General features: G+C 30.6%; 1 protein-coding gene across 7 annotated transcripts in view; it reads right to left on the bottom strand.

Annotated features, from left to right (window-relative positions):
• Window positions 1-255: 255 nt before the first annotated feature.
• LOC129968525 (histone deacetylase 4-like) overlaps window positions 256-13,139 on the bottom strand; it is a 273,174-nt gene continuing 260,290 nt past the window's right edge. For all 7 annotated transcript variants that reach the window (XM_056082508.1, XM_056082509.1, XM_056082504.1 and 4 more), the window contains 10 exons: window positions 11,139-11,296; window positions 9,981-10,036; window positions 9,794-9,881; window positions 8,729-8,848; window positions 7,545-7,642; window positions 7,296-7,414; window positions 6,816-6,885; window positions 5,999-6,147; window positions 4,279-4,420; window positions 256-1,614 (listed from right to left, as the gene is read on the bottom strand). In XM_056082508.1, the coding sequence (XP_055938483.1) occupies window positions 1,551-1,614; window positions 4,279-4,420; window positions 5,999-6,147; window positions 6,816-6,885; window positions 7,296-7,414; window positions 7,545-7,642; window positions 8,729-8,848; window positions 9,794-9,881; window positions 9,981-10,036; window positions 11,139-11,296 (1,064 nt within the window). In that variant the 3' untranslated portion in view covers window positions 256-1,550. The remainder of the gene's footprint in view (window positions 1,615-4,278; window positions 4,421-5,998; window positions 6,148-6,815; window positions 6,886-7,295; window positions 7,415-7,544; window positions 7,643-8,728; window positions 8,849-9,793; window positions 9,882-9,980; window positions 10,037-11,138; window positions 11,297-13,139) is intronic.

The following is a 13,139-nucleotide window of genomic DNA, read 5'->3' as shown; positions in this document are numbered from 1 at the left end:
TTTTTTATGATTTTAATTTAAATAGCAAACGATATTTCCGAAATCATATTAATTAATACATGATTTTGTGTTGAGAATCGCATTTTTTATTCCAATTTAAATGACATACGATAATTTCATTTTAGACTCAAATGATATATAGTTTGTTTCGAATAAGAACAAACTTTTTCAAAGTGAAAATCTTTATATTAGAGATTTAAGGTAAGTAAAAAAAAAAAAAAAAAAAAAAAAAAAAAACATAAATATATGCATCTATAATAAAACTGACATAAAAGAGAATCATTAGATTCTTTCTGGAAATTGCAACATTTCAAATTATATTCACAACTAAATAATTTCGAACTCGAGAAATAAATTAACGTAAAAAAAAAAAAAATCAGTGAATGTGAAAATATGACATAAAACAATTTATGTGCCACTGAATTGAGATGCAAATAGTTAAAATAATATATATATATATATATAAAAACTAAAGCACATTTCAAAGTAGGAAACTTAACTGCTATATACAAAGCTATTAATAGGATATCAGGATGAAATTTTACAAAGAAAGATGAAACTAAAATGTACATAAATGATGAAATGTAGTATCTTGAAATGTGTGTAGCAATCAACGTTCTCACATCAATGTCCAGCCGGCTACAAGCTGTAGATAAAATGGTAACTTTGTAGACCACCATGAAAGTGCAGGTCTGTACGTCGGTCATACTAGTAGAAAGAAAACGAAACTTATGCAAGTCATAAATGCAAATGTACACACAGCATCTCATAGATCAAATCTAAGAAGGTAAATTCAGAATTTTAGTCTTCAGATGCAAATAAGAAATTTTACATCGATATTGGACCCACGAGTCAAGAAATTGTGGAACAACGTAAAAGAAAAAAAAAAAAAAAGTTTTTTTTTTCTGTATACATCTGCACAGAAAAAAGAATCTGTAAAGGGAAACGACTTTTGTTAAAAATGAAAATAATAATAAACTAATAATCTTTGAAATTGTTTGAATCCAATGACAATTTTTAAATTGCACGAAGAATAGTAAAAGTGTAGTATTCATTTTTCTCCCATACATAATAAATTTACCACCAAAACAACTCAACAAACATATAAAATATGTCTTAAATTCTCAAGAGTGACATTTTAACAGTGAAAAACTGCTTAAAACAGAAATACTACGTCAAACGAGTGAAAAAGTTCCCACTAATAAGATAAAGAATGTGATATGAGTCATTTTTTTCCAATATAAACCACGGCTTTTTTTCTACTCCGAGTTATTCTCTGTAATCTTTACACAGAGTGTGAGAATATTTGCAGCATTTGTTAATCCTTTTTAAATTTTCTTCTTCTTTTTTTCTTCTTTTTTTTTATGTCTTCGATTTAGATCTCCAAAGTTGTGGCAAAGCCTCCTCTTTCTATGGACAATTGCATAAGAATATGGTGATGCTAGTGCCACAAAGACAAGAAAAAACAAATAGTATTTTGTGCGAAACAACTGGCATCTTTGTCCAGGATGCGACTCCATCCGGTGGAAAAGTTTGCTCTCTTTCTCTCTTCACTTCTCCTGATCTTCTTCCATGGGCTCCTCAATTTCGACGTTCTCTTTTTCATCAGGACTTCTGAAAAATAGAACAGAAATGTTAGGCCAGTTAGTATTTTTGCAAACTCATACATATATATATATAAAATCTGAGCTTCATAGGCGAAAAAATCAAACAACGTGTTCATTAATGAGATAATAGGGGTAAATATTGACTTAAAAAATATTGCTATTTTATACACATTGCAATGTGTTTTTTTTTTATTGCGACAGATTTGTAAATTGCTTCACACAACATGCAGGGGGAGGGGAAAAAACGTTTAGAACGTGTTACAGGGCAGATAATTTAAATCTATCAAATCTTTCATCTAGTTACGTCTTGGACAGTAGGTGCTTTCTATGAATGGGGTTTTTCAAGCATTTAATTACAATTTAAAATAAAAATAATAGAAATTTTATCATTTCCCTCGAAAGCTTCGGACTCTATTATCATATAAAAACCATTTTTATATCTCTCAAAATTTGAAAAATAAAAAAATATACAAAATCAATCTAGATAATCTCTGTCTAATTATTGTTTTATTGGATCAATTTAATAAGAAAGATAACACATCAATTTAGATAAAAAAGAAGTAAAGATTTACAAATCAATCTATCTAGAAAGTAAAGATTTACAAGCCAGTATAGCTAAGAACTAAAGATTTACAAGTCAATCTAGCAAAGAAACAAAGGTTTACAAGTCTGACTAGCAAAGAAGTAAAAATTTACGTCAATCTAGATTTTAAAAAACAGCAAAATCAAGTAAAGATGTACAAATCAATCCTAAAATATTAACATAAAAAATATTTCGGAAAAGAGGTTTGGATCTCACTTAATTCTTTTTCTTCAAGCGAATCACAAATGTAGGCCAGTTTCCTACGTAACGCAGTTTTATAAATTGGCACTATATCAAGCTTCTATCTCGGGAGTTCCACTAATGTTTAAACCAATAAAAGATTCTACACTTTCCATTTATCCCGATCCTTTGTCTCAAAGCCAAAATTAGATTTGTTGGAGCAAGTGGGATTTAAATTACTAACATGAACACTGGACATTCTTTAAAAACTATATTAGAGAGGCTATATTCAACAAAAAGAAGCCAATTTTTCAAAATTAATTCTAATAAAGATTTTTTCTTAATATTTTTATATGAATGATTTACTAATAAAAAAAATCAAGATAATGCGGAGTACTTAATTCAAAGAACGGGAAACTACTTTATTTCAAGGTAGGATCAAAAACTATGACCATCGCGGCTAATTGAAAACTCCAATAAAATTCCATTCTCATTTTAAATTATTAGTAAGAGTTCGAAGATATTTTGATTAATATGTTACGAAATAAATCAGAAAGAAGACAACAAATACAGAGACAAACATGACTTAAAGCAATTAAAATTCTATATAAAAAATTCCAAATGGAAACAGGACATGCTACCAATCACAAAAGTAGACGAACAATAATATCTACAAAATATACACAGAAAGAAAAATAAATGTATAAATTCTTTAAAATTTCTACATGCGCTGAATCGGAGCAGGGAAATTTGACTTAATGGCTAAAGCCGCTAGTTTTGAAAATCAAATTACTACTTTATTCAAACTACTACTATAATTAACTTAATTTTATCTTCAACTAAATCTTTTTTATTTTTATTTTATTCTACTTTTTATTTTTTTACTTTTTTAAAAATTAAAGTTAAAATTTCTAAAAAGACGGAATATATCACTATTAGATCAAATCCAAATATTCGCCAACCGTATCTTCTAAGTGAAGGCCAAACTATCAAACAGGCACTGCCAGTGAGACCCATAAGTTTTGGGGATGCTGAGGCCTCGAAATTTCTTTTGGCAATTTCAGATTAAATCTCTGTACTTTCACTGAATTTACAAAATTTATTGAATTTAATCGGTCTTGTTCAAACTAAAATTAAGTACAATTTAAATTTCTTATTACTGTTCAACATTCCTAATTAATTATTTTTCTGTAAGTTTTATATTAAATTACTTTATGATTCAAAAAAAGTTGCTGCTTTATAATTGAAAATACCCGATTTCATAATTAAATAGTATTTCGATTGTGCTAAATCTTTGTTTTATCTTTTTTACTATCCCTTATAAAATTAATTTTGATTTTGCATTTTTTATGTTCGATATACTGAAATCAAGTTTCTTGGAAGTGATTTACTAATCCATTTTTAAATATTTGCTCTTCAACTTTCCGAAATTCGGTACTTGTTTATTTTTATGGCCCCAGATTTACTTGGCGACTTTCAGATTACTTCAAAGTAGCCAAATTTCAAGATATATAAGATGCCAAGACGACTGCATTTCCAAGTTTACTTGGCAATTTTCATATGATTACGTCCAGAAATCCAAAATAATGGATTTACTTGGATATTTTCAGATTACAAGTCAAGACGTCAAGGTGGCGACCAACATTTTTCGGCGATAAATCATGGGAACTGTAAAAAATAAACAAATACCGAAAGATCTCATTCAATTAGTGGCACATCTAACATTTTTAATTACATAATTTTATTTTTTTAAAAGGAATATTCTTTTACTTCGAGGAAGAATCGAAACCTGGAATTCTCCAGGGTAATTCAGTACCTTAATAGCACAGTGTAGTTCATTTCTGTAAGCAAAGACCTAAAAAGGAAACAAGACAACAAATAGAATGTGTTCAACTAAACTCTACTAACTGGATGTGACCGTGAGGTACTGCCATTGATAAAGATGCAAGAGCTGTGACAGTCTCTACTTCTTCCTTCTCCTTCTGCTGAGCCTCCACGGCGGAGTAGCCAATGGTGTGCGCCCACCGCTTGATGCACGGCCAGTGGGTGGCTGCAAGAAGAAATGTTATCATAAATACCCTCAACATTTCGATTACCCATAGTACTCTTAGCATTCCGTTCAACTGTACTTGTGTATTAATCGCATGCCATTGGCGAGTTCAAGCTTCACCTCATGCCATTGGCGAACTTTTGACTTCCAATGCCATTAGCGCGTTTCAGGCTTAGCCACATATGTTATTGGCGAGCATAATCCACAAACTATCATGGCATCATTAATCTCTGGTTGCAATAAACATGTCATCTTTGAGGATTAATTTCTGGCATACGGTTAATACACAAGTACCAGTTCAATTTATTCAATTTGTCTATGATTAGCATATTTTTTGTTGAAATCTGTTTTAACGCAGCTCTTCATTTTGCCAAGGAAACATAATCCATAAAATAACATTAGAGCATTTGGCAATTTTTTTCGGATCTTAATCATTGGTTGCAATTAACGTAACTCCTTTGGCAATAGTTGATATAGCTAGTATGTGTTAACACACAAATACTAGTATATTATCAGCAAATTTTCAGCGAACATCTACTTTACTATGCCTTTTCACATCATTAAGGAGTCCAAAAATGTAAAGTCGTCCTGTAATGAATGCCTATCATAAATCATATATACCTGTCATAAATCATATATATCTATCATGTTGTTGTTTCTTATGGCCATGGACAAGCCCGCTGTTCGAAGACAGCCGATTTTAGCCCGAGGGGGAGCGCCTCTTGTTTCTATAGTAGTGCCATCTAGGGCCAAGAGAACGACTTAGCTACACACACGTAATTTAGACCTGAATCAGAGAACGATCACCTTGATCCAGTACCCCCCAGTGGTATTACTATCGACATGGAGGACTTTGTGACCACGACAGAATTAACGCGAGTCAGCCACCAAGCAAGCGGGGAATCTTCGGCCGGCGGGGTTCGAACTCGCAACCTAAGGGACGCGAATCCGACGCTCTACCAACCAGGCTATCCCGGCCTAAAATAACTATCATGGATCATATAAATAATATCAGATATCTGTAAACTATAAGCTCTGTCGAGGCTGTGTGTGAAGTAATTGCCACGCTGCTCATCATCCGGGTATGCTTCTAAAAAAACTATTCTCTCTCCTTCTCTTCGGAACGCTCTCGCGCACTGCCTCGGTGAAGTTCGTAGCAAAAATCAAATGTTTCATTTCTTAGTTAAAATGTAAATAAAATTATTTTTCTAAAACATCCCAATAATTGGAGTCACAACAAATACACGCAACTCTAATTACGACAGCCCGAAGATAAAAATCAAGATGGCTGATATAGTAAACAATACTGTGGAAATTAGTCAAAATTTCCTCCCATAATTCGAAAAGAACTTATAATTCCAGTAAATACAACAAATGAGTCAAAAATTTCCTCCCGCAATTTAAAAAGTCATTGCGTATAGTAAATTATATACTTGTCTAATAGCAAAAGTAATATGTAGTGTTTTAAAGTATTAAACACTACAAATCAGCCAATAAATTCAATTGCCAACAAAGATACAAAACAGAGCAGTAGTAAATATTTAAAGGTTTTTCAAAACATTTCCGGAGATTTCTAACCTTGGACAGCGATGGTTTTCTGAAGTACTTCAAGTGCCGATTGGCAGGGTTTCCTTTGCATTTCCTCCTCTTTGATTGGAGTGCACTCTTCTCCGAGCAAAGCCTTCACACACTCCTGGGAGCAATCACAAATAGCTGGAAGATCGTAGCTGTGGTGAAGAAATAAAAAGAAAATAAGAATACTAAAAGGCATTGAATATATTAAAAGATTAAAATAAATTCAATAAAAAACAGTTTTTAAAAACATCGTATATTAAAAGTATAAAATGATTTAAAAAAATTATTCTCCCATTTTCAGTCTTTAATTTTTAATTCCTTACTATACATATTACGACATATCAATAATTTTTTTCTCAAATGCAAAACCAGGTGGAGCCGCCACATATGGAATTAAATTTATCACTTAATTCACAATTAAATATTATAATAATAGGTTAGCATATTACCATCCACACCATAAAAGCGTACAAAATTTGAAAACTCTAAGGAAGGAATCGAAAAGTTGACTATAAAATTCCATCTTAACGAACATGAAACTAAACAAATTAAATAGAAGTGGGTAACAATAATAAGAGATTTCATAGAAAAGATCTTATTGATCCATTTTACGCCTTACTACTATTTAATAATAAAATTACGTTTTGTAGAACTATATATCTGATTATGGTGAAATCAATTATCATTTATAAAATTGATTTCTGGGTCAACATTTATATATATTTTTAATATCTTGTACTTTTTAGATCTAAAAGTAGGTTATTTTAAAATTAAAACCATCGATTAATAACACAAAAACTGAGCAACATGAGATTCTTACCCTCCTTCCAATGCTAAAACTACTTTTCCTTTGGCAAAATGCATCAATTGTTGTGTCATGAATCCAAAACCTGAAAGAAAAGACCAATTATATTTCATATACGGCAATAGTTTTACTTTGAATTATTTAATCAAATTATTGAATAATTAAAAATATTAATTGTTTTATTAAAAGATTTTATTTAAATAATTCTATTATATCGCAACAAAACTAAAGTAAACAGATTTTTTTTTTTTTTTTTTTTTTGCCAAATTATTCAATATTCAATTGAAATCTTAAAAACCAATATGGACCAACCAATGATTTTTGCCAAAATGAGTTATCATATTTTTCCAACGAAAATTTCGCCGACGAATTACTAATCCTTCACTATTTATTAAGTACTAAAATTATAATAATATTTCAGTTTAAAAACACTTTATTTTCTCGCTAAATGGCTCTTAAGCTAAAACAAAGAGTTTTTAAAAAATCGAATCTTACAAGCAGGTGAAATTCTGTAACCGCCAAGAGGGGCAGGATGACCACAAGCTGCATCGAAACCTGCAGCTACTAAGATGATTTCGGGATCAAAGTCACGTATGATTGGTATGACAAGAGATCTAATCAAAAACAAAATAAACAATATTAAGTACATTGCCAGTTTAAATGTTTCAAATACAATCAATAGGGAAGGTGATAAATTAGATATTTTTTTGTGTTTTATTCATAGAGTTTCATAACATATTTTACCTAAAAGCAGCCATATATTCTGCATCTCCTAAAGGAGGATTTAAACCACTGGACCAAGCTATGTTGATATTGAATCCAATGCCATCATCAGTTCCAACCTACAAAAGAGAAAATGAAAAATAAAACTATCGATAACTTCAGTTATCGATAATTAAGTTTAAGTTTGATCACTAAGTTGCGGAGTCGATTTTTAGGAAAAATATCAAATATCTCTTCATTCAATATTTTTTATATAGTTATAAAACAGTTTCAACTATTTCAACAATTTTTGATAAATTATTCATATTTATAATTGCATAACTTTTTTATTTTTAAATCTTTAAAAGATATTTCCTGAGATTTTTAATCTTTTTTTGTAAAATTTTCTTAAGAAACATATTAATTAAAATCTAACAAATATTTTTTAAAAATTCAAATTTGATATAATAACTTCCAAGTAAATTTTGCAGTTCCTACACTACAGAATAAACAATTTGTTGATTAAAAAAAGATTTTACAGATATTTTAAGGCTTTATAAGGACAAAAAAAATGAAAAATATTATGAGCCAGGCTCCACTATTTAAAGATTGGATAGAAATATAAGTTATTTCTTAGATAAGGAATTATGTAATATATTTCTTATGTTACATGTAAAATTTTGAGCAATTCATACCATAAACTTTTAAAATTAGAAGGTTTTATACTTATTTATTAGCCAAAAGAATCATATTTCTTCCAGTTTACAAAACATTTTTCGCTTTTAACTGATATATATTTTTTAATTTTTTAAAATGCTTTTTATAATTTATTTTATGTAAAAGTTCCAAAATATAAATAATTTATAACATTAAAAAATTCCCTGAACACAGTCATCTATCTAAATAGTAATAATCTAAATAGAAACAATATTATTAAAAAGAAACTATTGTTATAAAAACGAAGCTGAATGAAATGACATGACAATACAGAAGAAATGAAATTACGCTTAATAATAGTAACCTCGTAAGTAACTGTTTTTTATATAAATATTCGCGAATGTATTTTCCTATCATCAAATGGTTCAAGCAAAAGATTTAAAACATGGAAATAAAAATACCAACTTTTTTTTTCTTACAGTGATTAGGACCAAAAAGAATATGTTTACGATCATATTGTTTCAAATTTCAACGATTATTTTGTAGTTGTTTTTGTATTATGTACTCACTTCTTCAGTAGCACCAGTGCCAGGAAAGAAGTTGCCGTCGTCATGTCGATGTAGTGAAATGTATAATACATGAGGGTCGTCGTAAAAGATTTGCTGAAGCCCATTGCCATGATGGACATCCTATTGAAAAATATTAACAAAGTAAGCAATGATCATAAAATAAGCTGTTGAATATTGATAAAAAGTTGGTACTTTCTAATTAATACATTAGTATAGCAATGTTGTAAGGTTACAGCGAAGGCAAAATAGGGTGAGAGATAAGGAAAATTTAATAAATTGGATGATATTTTACTGATTATTAAGAGAAAAAAATCAATTCAGTTAATAAAGGTAACAAATGTTTTTCATTTTCTTCTTTTAAAAATTATTAAATGGTTTAATTATCTTCCGATGCACAAATAAATATTAGAGATATATTGTATATCATCCAATGATAGCAATTTTTAAAATAATGTCTGTCTTTAAGAAAAAAAAAAGATTTTTATTTAATCATGCGATGTATTTATTTTAATAATTCATCGACATGCACTTTAAGTAACAATTGCTACAGTATTAAGTTTTAATAATAAAACAATATTTTCAGACACTATTTAATAAGGAATTGAACTTTACTTGGTTTAACCCTTTCTAGGGCCGTGGGAAGTATGCTTCCCACCAAATTTATCAATCTTTGTATGAATTTATGTAGGTTGGCATATGTTCAGACAAATTATTTTAGAATGACAGAAACTTAGATGCTTTAGTTCTTTATTTTACACAAAATGTGTCTTGATTTGATACTTAATTAATCAAATTAAATTTATCTAATAAGCTAAATGAATCCCTTTTCTTATTCTAATTTCAAGCCTAAAAATATTTTAACATAACATGACTAGAAAAAAATGGCCCTTTAAACGGTTAAAAAAATGTTTTCTCTTTATCTTAAAGAAGGTTCATAAACCAGGCAATTATTTTAACATAGAGAAAATATTTCATAAACTATTAAGATTGATCAACTTTTTATAAATAATATTGCCATAAAACCTTAATAATTATAAAAAGAAGAATCGAAGATTTTATACATACCCAGTCCAGAATTAATATCTTCTCCAATTTCAGTTTTTCTCTTAACTGCTTGGCTGCAATCGCCACGGAATTGAAGAAGCAGAATCCCCTATACGAAAAAAGAATTAAATTATAGTGGAAATCGTTAAGTGTTTTGCTTTCAAATGAATGCACATCAAGGAAAAAGAATATGACTATGGAAACGTACATGGCTTGTTGATGTTCAGCATGATGACCTGGAGGTCGAACAACAGCAAAACCATTCTGAAATGAATATTAATGTCATTTCAATGTGGAACAAACTAATTCGATAAATTTTCTGTAACTTATTTCACAGAAATTAAGATAACACTATAACAATATTAAATGATACATTGACCTTCCATTAGTCGCATTCAATGGTAAAACTAGAGATTACGGTACGGTTTCGTACCCAAGCATTAAATTACTCGCCAGTTGGTCCCAATCTTAGAAAGCGACGAAGTTTAGTTTAGGTTATGAAACATTAAATTTGTGCTTTGTAGGATTGCAACTGAATTTTTAAGATCGCCCTATTCGATGAATTACGGTTTGAAATAATTAACCGGACTGTAGTACGTACAAATCCGATATTGCGATTAACAAATGATTAATTAAAGGAGGATAATGGTGAATGTATACAGCAAACGGATATAAGATCACGAAATTCCGCCAAGCTTCAAAATATTTGCCAAATGTCGCCATCTTGCATAACGGAGGGGAAAAAATACATCTTAGTTTCCCTTGGGAAACTTCCAATCTTCGCTCAGAAGGATTGTAATTGAATTTTTTGTGGTTTCTCATATACTGTACAACAATATTGCGAGTAAGGAAAGGCAATAAATATAAAGGGTTTAAAAGCTGTGTCTCATTTTCACCTAATTTTGAATTTTTTGTGGATTGTTTAATTTGTCGAGTTATTGTTAAAAAATTATACCGTACCGTAGTATTGTGATTAAAGGCGGTTAATAAATATAAAGAGAATGAAAGGCAAATAAAATTAATTGACAAATGAATTAATTTATTATTAAATAAGTAAATAATATGGAACTAATCTATATCTTATCATACAGAAGACAGAATTAACATCGTGTTCCATTAAATCATCCTTGCTTGATGGAACGATTTACTGATTATGAGTCAACTCATGAACAGATAATCATACAAAGTCAGAATTAAGTTTGTTTTAAAATAGTTTTAAAAAGAGGGAAAAGCATTTAATGGATTTATTTTATTCAAATTCCCATTTTAAAGGAGCATTTTTTTGAGAGTTTGTGCATCAGTAATCAAAAGGGTAGTCAAAAACTTTTTTTTTTTTTAAAAAAAATTAAGCTTGTGTTATCCTTACTTTGATTTCTGAAGTGGCAACTTTCATGGCCAATTCAATGACGCAACCCGCAGCCATTCTCGAAGCGCTGGCCGAGTGCAGATCATTCCATATCGTGTCTGAGTCGACACCTATCCCACCGCACTGCAGCATCACAAAATTTTTCATAGGAAGATCAGCTGAAAAAAACAAAAATGAATTTTAATTTACTAGCACTACACTAAAGGAGCAACGAATTTACTAGCACTACACTTTACTAGCATTACACTAAAGGAGCCAATGAATTTTATCCAGAATAAATGCAGTTATCGAGACTCCACGGGATCAAGAACTTGTTTGAAGAGAATTATTATTTCTGGATGGAAGAAGCTATGGTTAGACAGCGATGACGAAAGAGAACCCGAGGGGTCAAGCACTTGTTTGAAGAGAATTATTATTTTCGGATGGAAGAAGCTATGTCTAGACAGCGTTGTCGAACGAGACCCGAGAGGTTCAAGCACTTGTTTAAAGATAATTATTATTTTTGGATGGAAGAAAATATGGCTAGACAGCGTTGCCGAATGATAATAATGACATAATAATTCACTTGTTTGAAGAGAATTATTATGTCTAGATAGAAGAAGATATGGCTAGACAGCGTTGTCGAACGAGACTCCGAGGGGTCAAGCACTTGTTTGAAGAGAATTATTATTTCTGGATGGAAGAAGATATGACTAAACAGCGTTGTCGAACGGGACCCCGAGAGGTCAAGCACTTGTTTGAAGAGAATTATTATGTCTAGATGGAAGAAGATATGGCTAGACAGCGTTTTCGAACGAGACTCCGAGGGGTCAAGCACTTGTTTGAAGAGAATTATTATTTTCGGATGGAAGAAGCTATGGCTAGACAGCGTTGTCGAACGAAACCCCGAGAGGTCAAGCACTTGTTTGAAGAGAAATTATTATTTCTGGATGGAAGAAGCTATGACTAGACAGCGTTGTCGAACGAGAACTCGAGAGGTCAAGCACTTGTTTGAAGCGAATTATTATTTCTGGATGGAAGAAATTATAGCTAGACAGCGTTGCCGAACAAGACTCCGAGGGGTCAAAAACTTAATTGAAAAGAATTATTATTTCTGGATGGAAGAAACTATGGCTAGACAGCGTTGCCGAACGACACCCCGAGAAGTCAAGCACTTGTTTGAAGAGAATTATTATTTCTTAAAGGAAGAAGCTATGGCTAGATAACGTTGTCGAACGAGATTCCGAGGAATTCGAGCAAGTGCATACATAGCTTTAATCGATAACATTGTATCTCTGGCCAAGTTTATGGGACTAGAGGAGGCTAACAATGACATGGAGGAAATAATAGCCTCAACAGAGCAGCAACATACCAATGAAATAATGGAGATGCTGAAAGCATGGGAAATTATTGCATCATAACTTTGAGAATCATTGCTGTAATTAGATAGTAACTATACGAGCTACAAATTCATTTAATGATAATGCTATGTTTTTGCTGTTGATAATGTAATGATAATGCTGTGAATTTTGGAGTGTAACCAAAGATGCTTTTAGACAACTTTCTTGTAAAAAAGAAAGAGAGAAACATGCATTATAATACATTATTATAAATTTATTTCAGTACTTTTTTTTTCAAAATAAAACTATTTTATATGGATTTCTAAGGAGACAAAATTGTTTCATAATATGAGTAATATGAGTCGAGTAAGATTTATGCTCACTAAAGGTTCCACTGCAATAAAAAATATTTCAAATTTCTACTTATTTTAAGGTTTAAAATGGGAGTCAAGTTACTACTTATAGGAAGATCTAAAATTATAGAAATTATTTATGGCAAAATCAAAATGAGAGTAAAGTCACTACTTATGATAAAGTTCAAGATAAAGTTATTAATTAAACTAAGATTCCAAATAGAAATAAAGTTACTGTTTACATGGTTTGATTCAAAACAGAAGTAAGGCAACAACTTATGCTCAGGTTTGAAAATGGCGGCAAAGTAGAAATTAGTGTGGTTAAGTTC

The sequence above is a fragment of the Argiope bruennichi genome, chromosome 5 (genome assembly GCF_947563725.1).
Source record: "Argiope bruennichi chromosome 5, qqArgBrue1.1, whole genome shotgun sequence".
NCBI classification, from domain to species: domain Eukaryota; kingdom Metazoa; phylum Arthropoda; class Arachnida; order Araneae; family Araneidae; genus Argiope; species Argiope bruennichi.
The sequence above is the reverse complement of the archived record's forward strand: the minus strand, read 5'-3'. Positions and strand labels throughout refer to the sequence as shown.